General features: G+C 38.8%; 1 protein-coding gene across 7 annotated transcripts in view; it reads right to left on the reverse strand.

The window, feature by feature from the left end:
* TENM1 (teneurin transmembrane protein 1) overlaps positions 1-12633 on the reverse strand; it is an 834650-nt gene that overhangs the window by 113488 nt on the left and 708529 nt on the right. For all 7 annotated transcript variants that reach the window (XM_048318357.1, XM_048318358.1, XM_048318362.1 and 4 more), the window contains 3 exons: positions 10797-10898; positions 9556-9750; positions 6453-6653 (listed from right to left, as the gene is read on the reverse strand). In XM_048318357.1, the coding sequence (XP_048174314.1) occupies positions 6453-6653; positions 9556-9750; positions 10797-10898 (498 nt within the window). The remainder of the gene's footprint in view (positions 1-6452; positions 6654-9555; positions 9751-10796; positions 10899-12633) is intronic.

Raw genomic sequence — 12633 nt, forward strand, 5'->3', positions numbered from 1 at the left:
TCCTCATTGTATATCTCATACCCTTGACTTATCCTATTTCTTAAATCAATAATTACTACATCAGGTATTTTTGGTTCCCTGTAGATGGATTTAAACATGTAGGATAATTAATTTTTATTGGAGAGCTTCTTCACTGCCTTAAATTTCTCATGTTTTAAATTCTGCAGCAAAACACATTAAGTGTTCCAACCTTTAACTAGTATGTTTTTAATAGAGACCTTGCTCACCAGATACATTTTTGCAAACTCTTGCAACTCTGCAAGAGATACAAATCAAACTAGTCATGGGTCGTTTTTTTCTTTTTGATGAAATATACAGTAGTAGGGAAGTGTCTTTCTACAATGTCAGACAACGTACAGCAGGGGAACTTCAATCATCCTTTCAATTAGCGGAGCAGTAATAGGCAAAGCTCCTCACAAATTAGAGAAAGAGGACAGTTAGATGAAATTGAGCAAGTCCATAGTTTCTTAAGAACAAAACAGTGAAGGATGTTTCTAGTATAATTAAAAAGTTCTTGAGATTCGTCTAAAATAGGGAGCAGAGTAGGAGCACCAACGTGGAACTGAGCAGTCTGTAGAAAATGCACGAAATTACATCACATACTGAGGAAAATTTCAAGGCTTTTTTCACTACTGCAAGCTCTTTGTAGTGAATATCCTTGTCCTTGGTGAATGAGAGTGACTGACATCCATACACTGCAATTCCCTAAACCTGAAGAGTTTCTGATTACGATGAAATGGGTTCACCTAATTATTTTTTCAAGTTGCAGTTTTTGATGTTTAATTTTGAAACCTATTTGAGATGTCTTGAACTATATTAATATCCTGTATTATGCCTTCATTTCTTTTTGAAGCACTTTACTGTAAAAAATGCAGACTTCTAATGATTTTTAAATTACTCCACTCTGCACATATCAATTTACAACAATTACAACATTTTGCATTTTTCAAAGCACTTTAGTTTTAAAGAGGTTTTTTGCTTCACAAGATATCGAAGGAAGAGGCTGCTGATCCATTTTTACCCTTTGTAAAATTACCACCAATCTTGCTAGGAGAGCTTAACCAAAAATAGATATGCTAAATATATACCATCTCCATATAATCATTTTAGGATGAATGTTTTTGTGACTAAGAACTGCCAGTATTCTTTTCCCAATCATAATTAGGTTGCTTCAGTGATATAAATGGATTCAGTGGAATTATGACAATGTCCTGGAGTAAGGGGACAGAAACTGGCCTACTTTGACTGAATAGAGTCTAAAGAAATGAATGCAGGACAGGATGTCAGAAGCATCAGCTCTGTCACAGATTTCTCAGTCTACAATATTTTAGGCACAGTGCTACAATTAATTAGTGACTCAGGGCTGGATTCTCACCTGAAGCACATAGGGACTGCTCTGGTGGTATCACTGCAGTTACACTAATTCATGCAAGGCTCTGCCCCCCTGCACAACTCTGTCATCCATTTTCTCTTGATATTTCTCTCCCTTAATCTCAGGGCTCCATGTTAAAGGTGTCAATCTGAGAATAGAAGATGAGCTTTTTTGTTCAGTTTGTTGATGCTGCACCTTCCATTAGCCAGACCTTCCCTTCTACCTGACAGGAGCAGTCAGTACTGACGAGTTAGATTTTTTCTTTCTGAAAAGCACTGCCTAGATGCCTCAGAGGGAGATGACTCATTAACATCAAGGCATTTTGGGTGACAGCCTATAAATAAAGCAACAAAGATCCATAGACGCTAAGTAGAAAGTCGAATATACTGAAGTCCTGATGACATTAAAATAGTGTAATATCAGTCTTCCATCCTACTGAGTGTGTCATGTACGGGTAAATCACAGCCCTACTGCACAGGTCAGCTGGTATGTATGGTGAAGGTCTGACTGATAATGGATTTTCACATACTATCATAACAGGGTTCAGCATGGTGTAAAGATGCTGAGACTCTGCAATACTCCAAGGATGACCTTTGTCAGTACAGGTGGTTTTCACAAAACCTATTATATAATCAGTCTCACTTGGAACTTGAAATTTCTGTTCTCCACATCTTGTAGAGGCAGGGGAAGATGAAATGAGAAACTGAAAACTCAATCTCTTGTGCATTTCTCTTGGGCACATCCACTGTCAAATGGCTACATTGGTAATGGCTAAATGTCTTTGAGCACTTTTGTGTGACTTGCCAAAGGAAGACCAAACTAGGAAAAAACTAAAATTAAAGTGATAAACAAGATAGCAATGAATTAATTCCAAAACAGAAGATGCACATTTGTATTGTGAGCATTATCATGGATTTTTAATTTTCAGTGCTTTGTATCAGAGAAGCATTTGGTTTTTTCACAGGCTAATTATTAGAGATGAAATCACATTTTCTTTTTTTTAGCATGAGCTAAAGCCACTTCAGTGCTGGAAGATGACCTGTTTACTGTATGGTTGGTGTGACTGTTGGGAACGTCTTCGACAATGTAGAACTGTAGCAGTGCTGGTGCTGTTTCTTTTTGTCTTGGAAACACTTTGAGAATCAAAATGGTGAAAGACAGCTCTTCCCAGAGTTGTCTGTGGATCTCTGCCTGAGATCAGCTTAGTTTGACCCTGATGCCTGTGCCTCCCTTCAGGCAAAATGGACATAATTCCCCTCATTCCTTGCACAGTCCAAAGAATATGGCAGAAAGCAGGACAGATGACTGTTCAAGGGACAGCAATTAAAACAACCAAAGAAATAAAGTTCCTGTAGAAGAAGATGTTGGACCTCTGTGTATTTCAACATGGACTACACCACAGGTAAAGGCAGCAAGCAACATCTGCCCAGGCCAGCAGGAATGGAAGAATCAACTGTATTATTTGAATAATGACCGCAGTCTTGGAATCCTTGCAACTGGAATTATAACAGCTATGTCCCAGTACAGCACTTGAAAGAACTCTGATGGAATAACTCTATGTGGCTTCTCTACAAATTTCTGACACTGGTGTAATTTTGAAGCAGTGAAAGCCATATCTTGTTATTAACCTTCAGCATTCAGGCCAGTTGGCAAATTGGCACAACATGCTATTCCACCACCCTCATGGTAAATACATGTCAGTCTATAATCATATAGAACAGTTAGAACACTTTGATCTTGTCCATATAATAAACCAAAGACAGACAGAAGGTACTTTAAAAATTTCTTCTCCTGATCACATATGGCTGTAGCAAAGACACAACAATGTTGTTTTGATTGGTGTAGCTAAAAATCTGCCAGTATTTCCAGGGTGAAATTCGGCTGATGCTGCCTAAAGAAGGCAGAAGAATCAGAAGCATATTAACTGTATGTTTGTAGTTAGCTGATAGGAAGAGCCTTTACAAAGATGCTCATAAGCAGCAAGGCAAAGCTTAAATGAAAACCATGTCATCTCTGGGAGAGGTACATTGAAATCTGAGCTAACAAAGGACAATGACTTTTCATGGAAGTTCAATATTGCAGGGTAGAAAGAGGCCAAATATATCTGAAACAGATATCCAGCTAAGGATATTGAAAGGATGGATTGCAACAGAGCCGAACAAAAAGCCAGCCTGTGTCCTACAAGTAGTATAGGATTAGCAATACTAAGTGTCTGAACAACTTTCAAGTCATATTGAGCTGCTTTTATTGAGAACCAATTTAAACACAATGAAAACATATCCTGACAGCTGCTTTGGAGTTCTGCAAGAGGATTTTCTGGTTCTCAAGGGATGGCAATTGTCCAACAATAACTTTGGATGTAGGAGTATCTGGAGGTGGTGCAATGAAATTGGTTTATGCCAGTCCACAGGTCAGAGCAGAGATTAGGCTGGACATTGGAAAGGACTACAAGTAATTTGCCAGTCTTTCACCTCACAGAAAGAAACATGATTGCAAGACTTTGCACCTATCAAACTAGGAGTGGAAGGTGTACTTTTTAGCAGAGAGGGCCAGACATAATTGAAACAATTTATCTAGGAAATGGTAGACTACCCTTAATTTTCAGTCTCTGTGTGAAGCCTGAATTTCAAAACACTCAACAGAAATTGAGTATCAAGCAAAAACTGAAGGATAATAGTTATTTTTTGGTAATGTTTTACAGAAAATCAAACAGCATGGACAACATGGTCTTTTCCACCCTCAAAAAAATCCATGAATGATTCCAGAGCTCAGGCTAGGCCTCCAAACATTGGCAATTCTTAAGGATATGCATGGGTCACAGAGTCACCTTTCATCTCTCTTCCTCCAACCATTCTGATTCTTGTCTTTCCCCGGTCTGCCACTTGTAAAATGGAAGTTTATATTGTTTGAAGGGCTAGAGATGGGCAGGTAGGAGAAAGTATTATAGAGGTCAACCCTCTTCGGGTCGGGCCACACTGTATCTGGAACAATATATTCAAGAACATTCCAGAACCTTTGCTATTTCTCCCTTTTAAAGTCTGCCAAGATACACTAACTTCTATTTTAAAACCCCCATAAAATTTAATATAATGTATCCCTGTATTTTGAAAGTATTTGGAATTTGCTGGGGAACACAGAAATCCTCAGGACAAGAGCCTATATTCTTCAAGGTGCTACAGAAAGGCAAATTTTCACAGCACTGAGAATGTGGTACAGAGATGGCAAAAAGCAAGGGTCTGAGGCAGGCTGAGAGACTGCTGGTCTCTCAGTTACAAAGCTGTGCTGTTGTCTGACTCCAGATGAGCAGTCTGAGCTTCACCCATTTCATCCTCGTCATTGCACAGAACCTCATGACTTTCTCCATTCACATGTGACAGCTCATTTATTGTGACCTTGTTACTCCTCTTATGTTTCCTTACTTATTCATTTGATGTTTTCCTTGCTCACTAAATAAAGCTTTATTTTCAACATGCACAGCAATCACTGATCCTAGGAAGAACATCTCAGGCACAAATGAACATCTATACTTCAGCCTAACACTCGGTATATTGCCAAGACCATCCTGAATCTAGTCTAACACCTAAGAAGAAACATATATTTGAAAGGAGACGTCTGAAGCATCTAGCTATGATGCCTGTTGGTAGTTGTAAAAGCATCCTTTGATGCTTTGAAGACCGTAGGGATGGAGAGGTATTTTCTCTACTGATGGAGGTAAAGAGGTTTCCTTCCAAAAGTGTTCAAAACAGCTTTGGAGGCTATTTATTAGGTTTTTGGATCCTTATCTAACTGCCCCATGCAGCTGACACAAGAGACCCATCTGAGACTGACACTGCTTTTTGAGCTACAATAACATTGTATTAAAACAGAATTAGTTTGCAATATTTTGTTGACTAAAAAATTAGTACATAGCTAACACCTCTCCCAATTATTTGCTTCATTAATGGAAATACAATGTAATACTAAGCTTCAGAGAATATTTTTAATATTTAACAAAATACAAGATAAAAATGAGAGCAACTAGGCTTCTGCTGAAACCCAATACGAAGTCAATTCTTATCAAAGCAGGTGCCATATCTGACAGTGTCAGACTAAAATTGCATGCATTAATTTTGGAGTGTGGAATGAATGCAAGGCCTTTGTAACAAACACTGAAAATTATTAGCAGGTCAATATTTTGTTGCTTAAAAATTCATCATGTAGAGGGACATTTTATAAGTCCCTACTTAAAGATTATAACCACACACTTTAGAAATCTGAGCAGAAATTTATACTGTTCCAAGTGCTCTTCTGAATGATGATTTCTAAGAAAAATTGGTGACTTGGACCACTGGCTGTATTCCACAGTATTCAGCAAATCTGTCACTTGCATCTATTCTCTACTGGGATGTGCTACTTATCATCTGAGATTCTGGCTTTGTGAGCTCTATAGGGGAAAAAAATAGTAGTACATACATTGGTAATGACATGCTCCATTACAGAGCAAAATGTGCAGAGTGCATTCATTTCAAGAAAACGAAATGTAAATGTACAAAGCACATAGGAAATCCATTTCAACTCTTAAATTTAGTGGGATCAGACCTTGATGGTCCTCCAAGGAAGAAGAGAGTTTTTAACCCAGCATGAAAGAATGATGGTCTTTTTTGTTTAAAGATTTTTTTGACAGAGCTTTCTTACTTATCAGTCATTGCATTTGTTTTTTTTTTTTTTTAATATATCTTCCCAACTCTCTCAGAACTGTGGATTCCCTGATTGCATGAGCCTGACAGGTGCTCAGCAGCTCATGTGAGAGTCGTACTTGCCTCCAGTGCATGCCAGGAGGCATCTGCCCTCTTGAAGGACCACTGTTCTCACCGTCGTGCCACCAGGCAGAAACGTCCTTGTCACAGAGAAAATGCGTTCCTTATCCTTGGCAACTGAAAGCCAGTTGCTGACAAGCCCATAAAGTGCCATGCTACAGTACCCCTGGTTCATCCCTATCTTGTTTTTTAAATTCCTATTAGCACAGTAACAGCAATCATTTTCTTTCATGACTCCAGCAGAAAACACAGGCAATGCTGATAAAGTCAAGCCTCTATCATACCTGTTGAACAGTCTGAACCTGTCCACTGTGGCTCACAGCTGCAGAGTCCCGTGTCCAGGAGGAAGGTGCCGTGCCCTGAGCACTGCTCCTGGCACACGGGCAGCGCAGTCTCACAGTTGACCCCGCCCCAGCCCGTGGAGCAGTGACATTCCCCTTGGACACACACACCATGGCCAGAGCACATTGGATCCAGGCAGTCCTCTGGAAAGCAGGGAATATACAACTTAGAGCATAAAACTTGCACCTTTACAGTTATTTACTAGTGAAATACAACAGGCATTCAGATTAATTCAATGATTTTTTTGTGCAGATACCCAACTGAAACAAAGTTAACAAACCAAAGGGAAAAACAATCCGTTAACATCTGCGCAAAAGGATAAATCAAAAACAAGAAAAAAAGCAAGCATATAGACTTAGAGGCCACATGAACATCTTGTCATAGATTTTGTCTTATTTTTAAAACACAGATTCCCAGGACAGATTTATTGGTCTAAGCTGGTGAAGTCTGCGCTTGAGTAGCATGGCTGGGAAAGAGCTGGAGCAATTAAGAGTTACTTCTGTAATTGTGCTTTGTATTTCCATTTGGGTATTTGTGCACTGTGTTTTATTTACATCTGGGAAAAGAAAGATTTATTCTCTCACCTTCCTGTGAAAAGCTACCTCTATAGCTGAAAATCTGCTACAAAAAAAAAAGGTTATCCACTAAGACTGAGTAGTGAACCTCTAACTCAATGCTTGCTGTAAAAAAACATGTCATACACATAAAAAATATGTGCTGGGCAATTGCAGGTAATGAACAGCTTCATAAAAGTCATAATGTACCGATGAACAATTTGCAAACAAAGAACTAAATTTGTTCTCAGTTTGGATTAAACTATTCCTAGTGAAAAATTCAGGAGCTCTGTAGAAGAATTTAAATTGGCTGGTCAGTGCTGTATGAGCAGCATATTCTTTCACAAAGCCTCAGCACTGCTTTAACGAGACAGGTTTTAAGCAGGAAGCTTTCTCTGGAGGCTGCAGGAAGACTGCAGAGCTGAAGGATCCGTGGGGTCTGAGCATGGGAAACAATTAGCCAGAAGCCCATCCATGTTATATCATGCTTCAGACTGATGTTTAAGAGGCACTGTGAAAGTTCTGCTATGTATTTCTCAAGTACCAGCACAAGTACTGGTTTAATAATTAAATTGTAAACTTAACAAACAGTATCCTGTGCTACGTGAATGAAGAGATGTTTTCTGCTTCAGGAAGGGAAGGCTAAATACTTCAGACATAGAGATTAATGGCCTCCAATTTACAGGACCTTTCAACCTAAAAATAAAGAAGTAAAGCTTTATCTTTTGAACTGCTATGCCACCAAATCAACATCTTATTTCAGGATTTATTTTGTATCCTTTTCAGGCTTCCAGGCTTGTGGACAGCACAGTTTAATTCTGAGAGAGGGAATCAGTGTTTCTGGACAATGCACATCTTGCTAAGCATAGGACAAAAATACACAGCAATTTTCTCTCATCCTGAGACAGCTCTTTATTTTGCTGATATTTTAAAATTAATCGGGTGACTCCATTTCAGGAATGATAATCCGGCAGGACAAATTCAAAGGACCCCTACAGCAATGAATACATGCAGTTACTGGTGCTCCCTGCATAGTACATCTGTTGCTATGTCTGTTAACAGCAGTGCTGTAAGACTAAATCATGTTTACATACAATAAAATAATCTTAATTCCTGAAAGAATTCCCTAACTACTGCACAAGTTATGTTTTACAATATAAATGGAACAGTCATGTCAAGGACACACTGTTATAATAAAAATCCCCCGTACTTGGCTACACAGGTTGGTTTCATCTACCATATTTCCATATTTCTACATTATTTCACCTTTTTTTTTTAAATTTAAATAAGTATCTTACTATAAAAATCCAATGTTTTCCCACTCTTGGTTTCAATAGCTGTCAGTATATTTATGTCATTTTTTTCCCCCAACCATTTTGCAGAATCTCATTATGGCAAGAAACAAAGCAACTAAAAACAGCAGTCAGCCTCTCACCAGCTACAGGCTTGTTCAGCATCATGGCCTCGCTGAGGAATCTGTGTATTACTTGCTTTTTCCCATTTGGGTTTTCTTGGTTTCTGAAACTACCAACAACTGACGATGTCAGAAGCATTCTCTTGATCCTCCCTTTAAAAACCATTCCAGATATGTCAAATCTATCAAATCCATCCTGGACGTTTTTCTGACTAGAGAATTCAAGCAACATAAAAAGCCTCCTGTGTGTGCTACTCAAAAGAATTACCAAAAATCTCTGTAGCAGGAAGCACAAAGTATGCTGTCACTAGCTCCAGGCGAAGGGGACTAGTGAAAAATCATCAAATCAGGGCAAGCACGAGGACGAGTTCTGCTTTCTGAGGCTATGCACAAGGGAAGAAAGTCAAGGCTGATGAGCTATCTCAGACATGCTGAGGGAAATAACAACTGCTTTTGTCTATAGATGAGGGCAGAGACACATCAGTACCATAACCAGCAAAAATACAAGAACTTGTTCTCACAAAATTTCCCACTTTTTGTTAGTCAAGCCTTAAAGGATGCCAGTTTAGTGCCGTGAGCAAAGGCTCCCAGTAAAAATGACATATGACAACAGAATTACACAATATGTGCTGGTAAACTGAACCTGTTTGCTGCCCTTTTGGCTTTACGTTGTCAGAAAAATATAAGATGTAACAGAATGAAAAAGGGAAAAGCTGATTACGATCATCTGATTGCTTTGGAGAACTACCACATCATGTTTTGTTTAAATGATCTTCTGACTGCCTTACCCTGAGCTTTTGGCCAAATAAAAATAAATAATTTTATCTTTTCAAATGAAAATGTGAACTTTATGTGATCGGTCCACTGGACTGTTACCAAGACCTGAATACCTTTACCTTTGAAAATTTTCTATCCTAACATTACTTTCTGTGAGACAGTAAAGGTAGTTTTGAGCAAAACAGTACTGCTTCACAGAAAGCTGATCACATCTGTGTGAGTTTTTAACTACCTTAAAAGAGGTGGAAATTAAAGACAAACATCAACCCTTGGGACTATAGAGAAGGAAACTTCACAAACCTTCCTCACAAATCTCTCCTTTGTATCCAGGGACACAGATGCAGACACCCATGATACAAGTACCATGGCCAAAGCAGGTCGGATCAATACACTGCTCTTCTGGAACATCACACTCTGGTCCTTTCCAGCCATTTCGACACACACAGTGACCTTTCTCATATTCTCCATTTCCGCTGCACAGCACTGGACAGGAATCTGAAGAAGGCAGATTGACCTTTTTAATGTATTTACATACTTACATAGATTAACATTTATTGCATTTATCGTTCTGTAAAATTGCTTTTCCACTCCAGCTCCTCAATTCTTCATGTGGTTCAGGGGTTGTGACAGACTGAAATCTTTGAACTAGGTAGTGCAGCAGTAATACAATGTCCTTGTCTCCTCAGTCTGCCTCTCTTGTATGCCTTAATCTTGACCAGAAATGGGATATCATAGAAGATAAAAACACTCTCTCCCCTTGATTGGCCTCTGTGGAAAATTTGCTGTGATGCATGATTTTCAGTAAGATTAATATTTCCTTCCTGTGAACTGAAGCAGGATCCTGCCCTTTTCTTTTTTCTTCTAAGAAGACATAATATCACTGAAGTTGTAGCCATTACTGATCTGTATGTAAACCAGCAATGTGGAAGCTTACTTTTACAATCCAGTATCAATTTCTGAGCCAACTGAGTCTTAAAAAAAATAAACCCTAGATTTGAGGAGACATTGGAAAACCATGAGAACTTCTGGACATCATATGCAGCGGATAATGGATAATACTGACAGAAATAGCTGAAGCAGAAGAAAGCTCACTTAACAGATTTTTTTGCTTTAATGCTGGAAAACAGTCTCTAAGCTGTTTTAGGTTTCTTATCTACACCCTATTCTAGTTAGGACCACAGAAGCATTTGACTTACTTGTGTTTTCTCCAAAGTGAAACTGTTTGTCACTTTTAAATAACAAAACATTATGCTAAGCTAACACACCTATTAAAAATGTATTTTACAACTACAGACAGGATGGAAATGGGGATGGAGGAACCTATTAAATCTGAAAGTCAGGGAGGGAGAAGTGGTTGATCCGAGTTAACTCACGTACAGCATAAAGAAACTTTCCACATGTGTGCTTGTACTGTATCTGCCATCTGGCTGGAAAAAGGAATTTAATCTCCTTTAATCAGTTTGAATCTTTGCAAGCCCAGCAGTCACACACCACAATCATGATCCCTGTCATGCACCTTGGGTCAGTTAATATGAGATTACCTTTTGCACAATCAGGACCAAGGAATCCTGGGAAGCAGTGGCAGTGGCCTGAGATACATTCTCCATTCCCATTGCAATTAGTAGAGCAGTCATCCAGGATTTCTGTTTATTCAGGCAATTGTGCACAAAGGAAAACATAAATTGGTTGAATTTGAAATGAATGGCATCTTCACCTCACTCTGCAGGACACATCTCAACATACAAACAGGTGCAGAAGCAGTAAAAAGCCCATTTTCATTCATAGGGAGCATAAAACAAAATTCCTGTTCAAGCAGCTTACAAATATTTATTAGATTTTGTCTTGACAGCTTTGAGATAACAGGTGTACCATTTATATTACACCAAAAAGCTTTTAAAGTAAGTGTTCATGTAAAATTTACCACCATTAAAAGCATTGCAGGAACCTGAGAACTTGCTGAAAAATGTACACCTTAAACACTTTCTTTTATTGCTGAAGTAATTTGTTTGAAACCTGTTTATAGAGTAAATTGCCTTCTACGGTGTTCATTTGAACCATGTGGAATTGAATTCCTTGGAGAAGGGCAGGATTTCCACTTCTATACAATCAGATAAACAAAAAAATACTCTTTTGTACAGTGATGAAATTCAATGTGATAAAGAACTAAGAACTAGATTTGAAGAAAAAACCTCCACCTTCAGTTCTGATCTTAAACTTGCCCATGTTTTATCACACAGCTTTGGATATTAAGCCACTTAAGCTCACATATCTGAGGACAAGCTCCTATCTCTACATGGATTAGCTGGTTCCAATTTACACATATATTTCCTACAGGAATGCAGTAGATTCACTGATTTATATGGATTTTCCATAAAGAATATGAAGCAGAATCAAGCTAAGATGATCAATCCTGTGCGGAGCAGGTCACTGTCAGACCAGCTCCAGGACTGAGGGACTCTGCAGCCCATGCAGGTGCTGGATGGGAGAGGGGCTCAAGCCAGGGGAACTGGGACTGTTCAATGGCCACATGCACCAATAGATGTGGGGAAGTACCTCTGGCTATAGGAAAATGGGAAACTTGATGCCTTTCCCACAAAATATTTGAGGAAAAAGAAGAAAACCCAGATCCTACCATTAATAAAAATGACTGACGTAAGTGTATTTTGATCTTGTTTATGGCCACTTAAAAAGATAAGGATTGGTTCTTCTTGAAAACTCCTATGGTTATTTGAAAACATTCTTTTCAGGCTATCAGTTTATATTAAAGAACAGACATTTGATGTGCCTCTGTTCATCAGGTATCCACAACCTGTACACAGATGTCTGTTTCAAAGTGAAAAAAGCAGCACATTTTTAGAAGGAAGTTTTCTTCACAGAAATGCTGCTCGTTATTAATTTTTTCATATTACTGCTCATTATCAACTCTTGTCTTGCTCTATGTGTGCACTTGCCTGCCTTCCCAGTTTTCCAAGAATCACATGGCAAATGATCCCTACATTGATGTGAAAGGAAGAATTAATGGTTGGATAAGTTACTTCCCCTTAATGCAATGTCCAGTTTGGGCTGCCCTTTATTTAGTTAACGGAAGTACTTGAAGCATGCCACGTTCTGCGTGCAATTTACCCTTCTCAGGAAGGTCTGAACAGAACTTCAGCTAAAGTGCCAGCAAAATCAATTTTGTACATAACTAACATGGAGCATCTTGAAATACAATCTAACAGATGCTGATGAGGGGCATGGCTGGTTCACAGAAGCATTTGGCAGAGATGCATCCAAGCTCTTGCTCTGTTCTCAGGGTTTCTGGTCCTGGCTGATTCCTTTGTTGGCAGAGATGTCAAATATGACTCTAAACCAGTCTGGGTAAGAAGAATGCCCCAA

The sequence above is a fragment of the Corvus hawaiiensis genome, chromosome 14 (assembly GCF_020740725.1).
Source record: "Corvus hawaiiensis isolate bCorHaw1 chromosome 14, bCorHaw1.pri.cur, whole genome shotgun sequence".
Taxonomy (NCBI): Eukaryota; Metazoa; Chordata; class Aves; order Passeriformes; family Corvidae; genus Corvus; species Corvus hawaiiensis.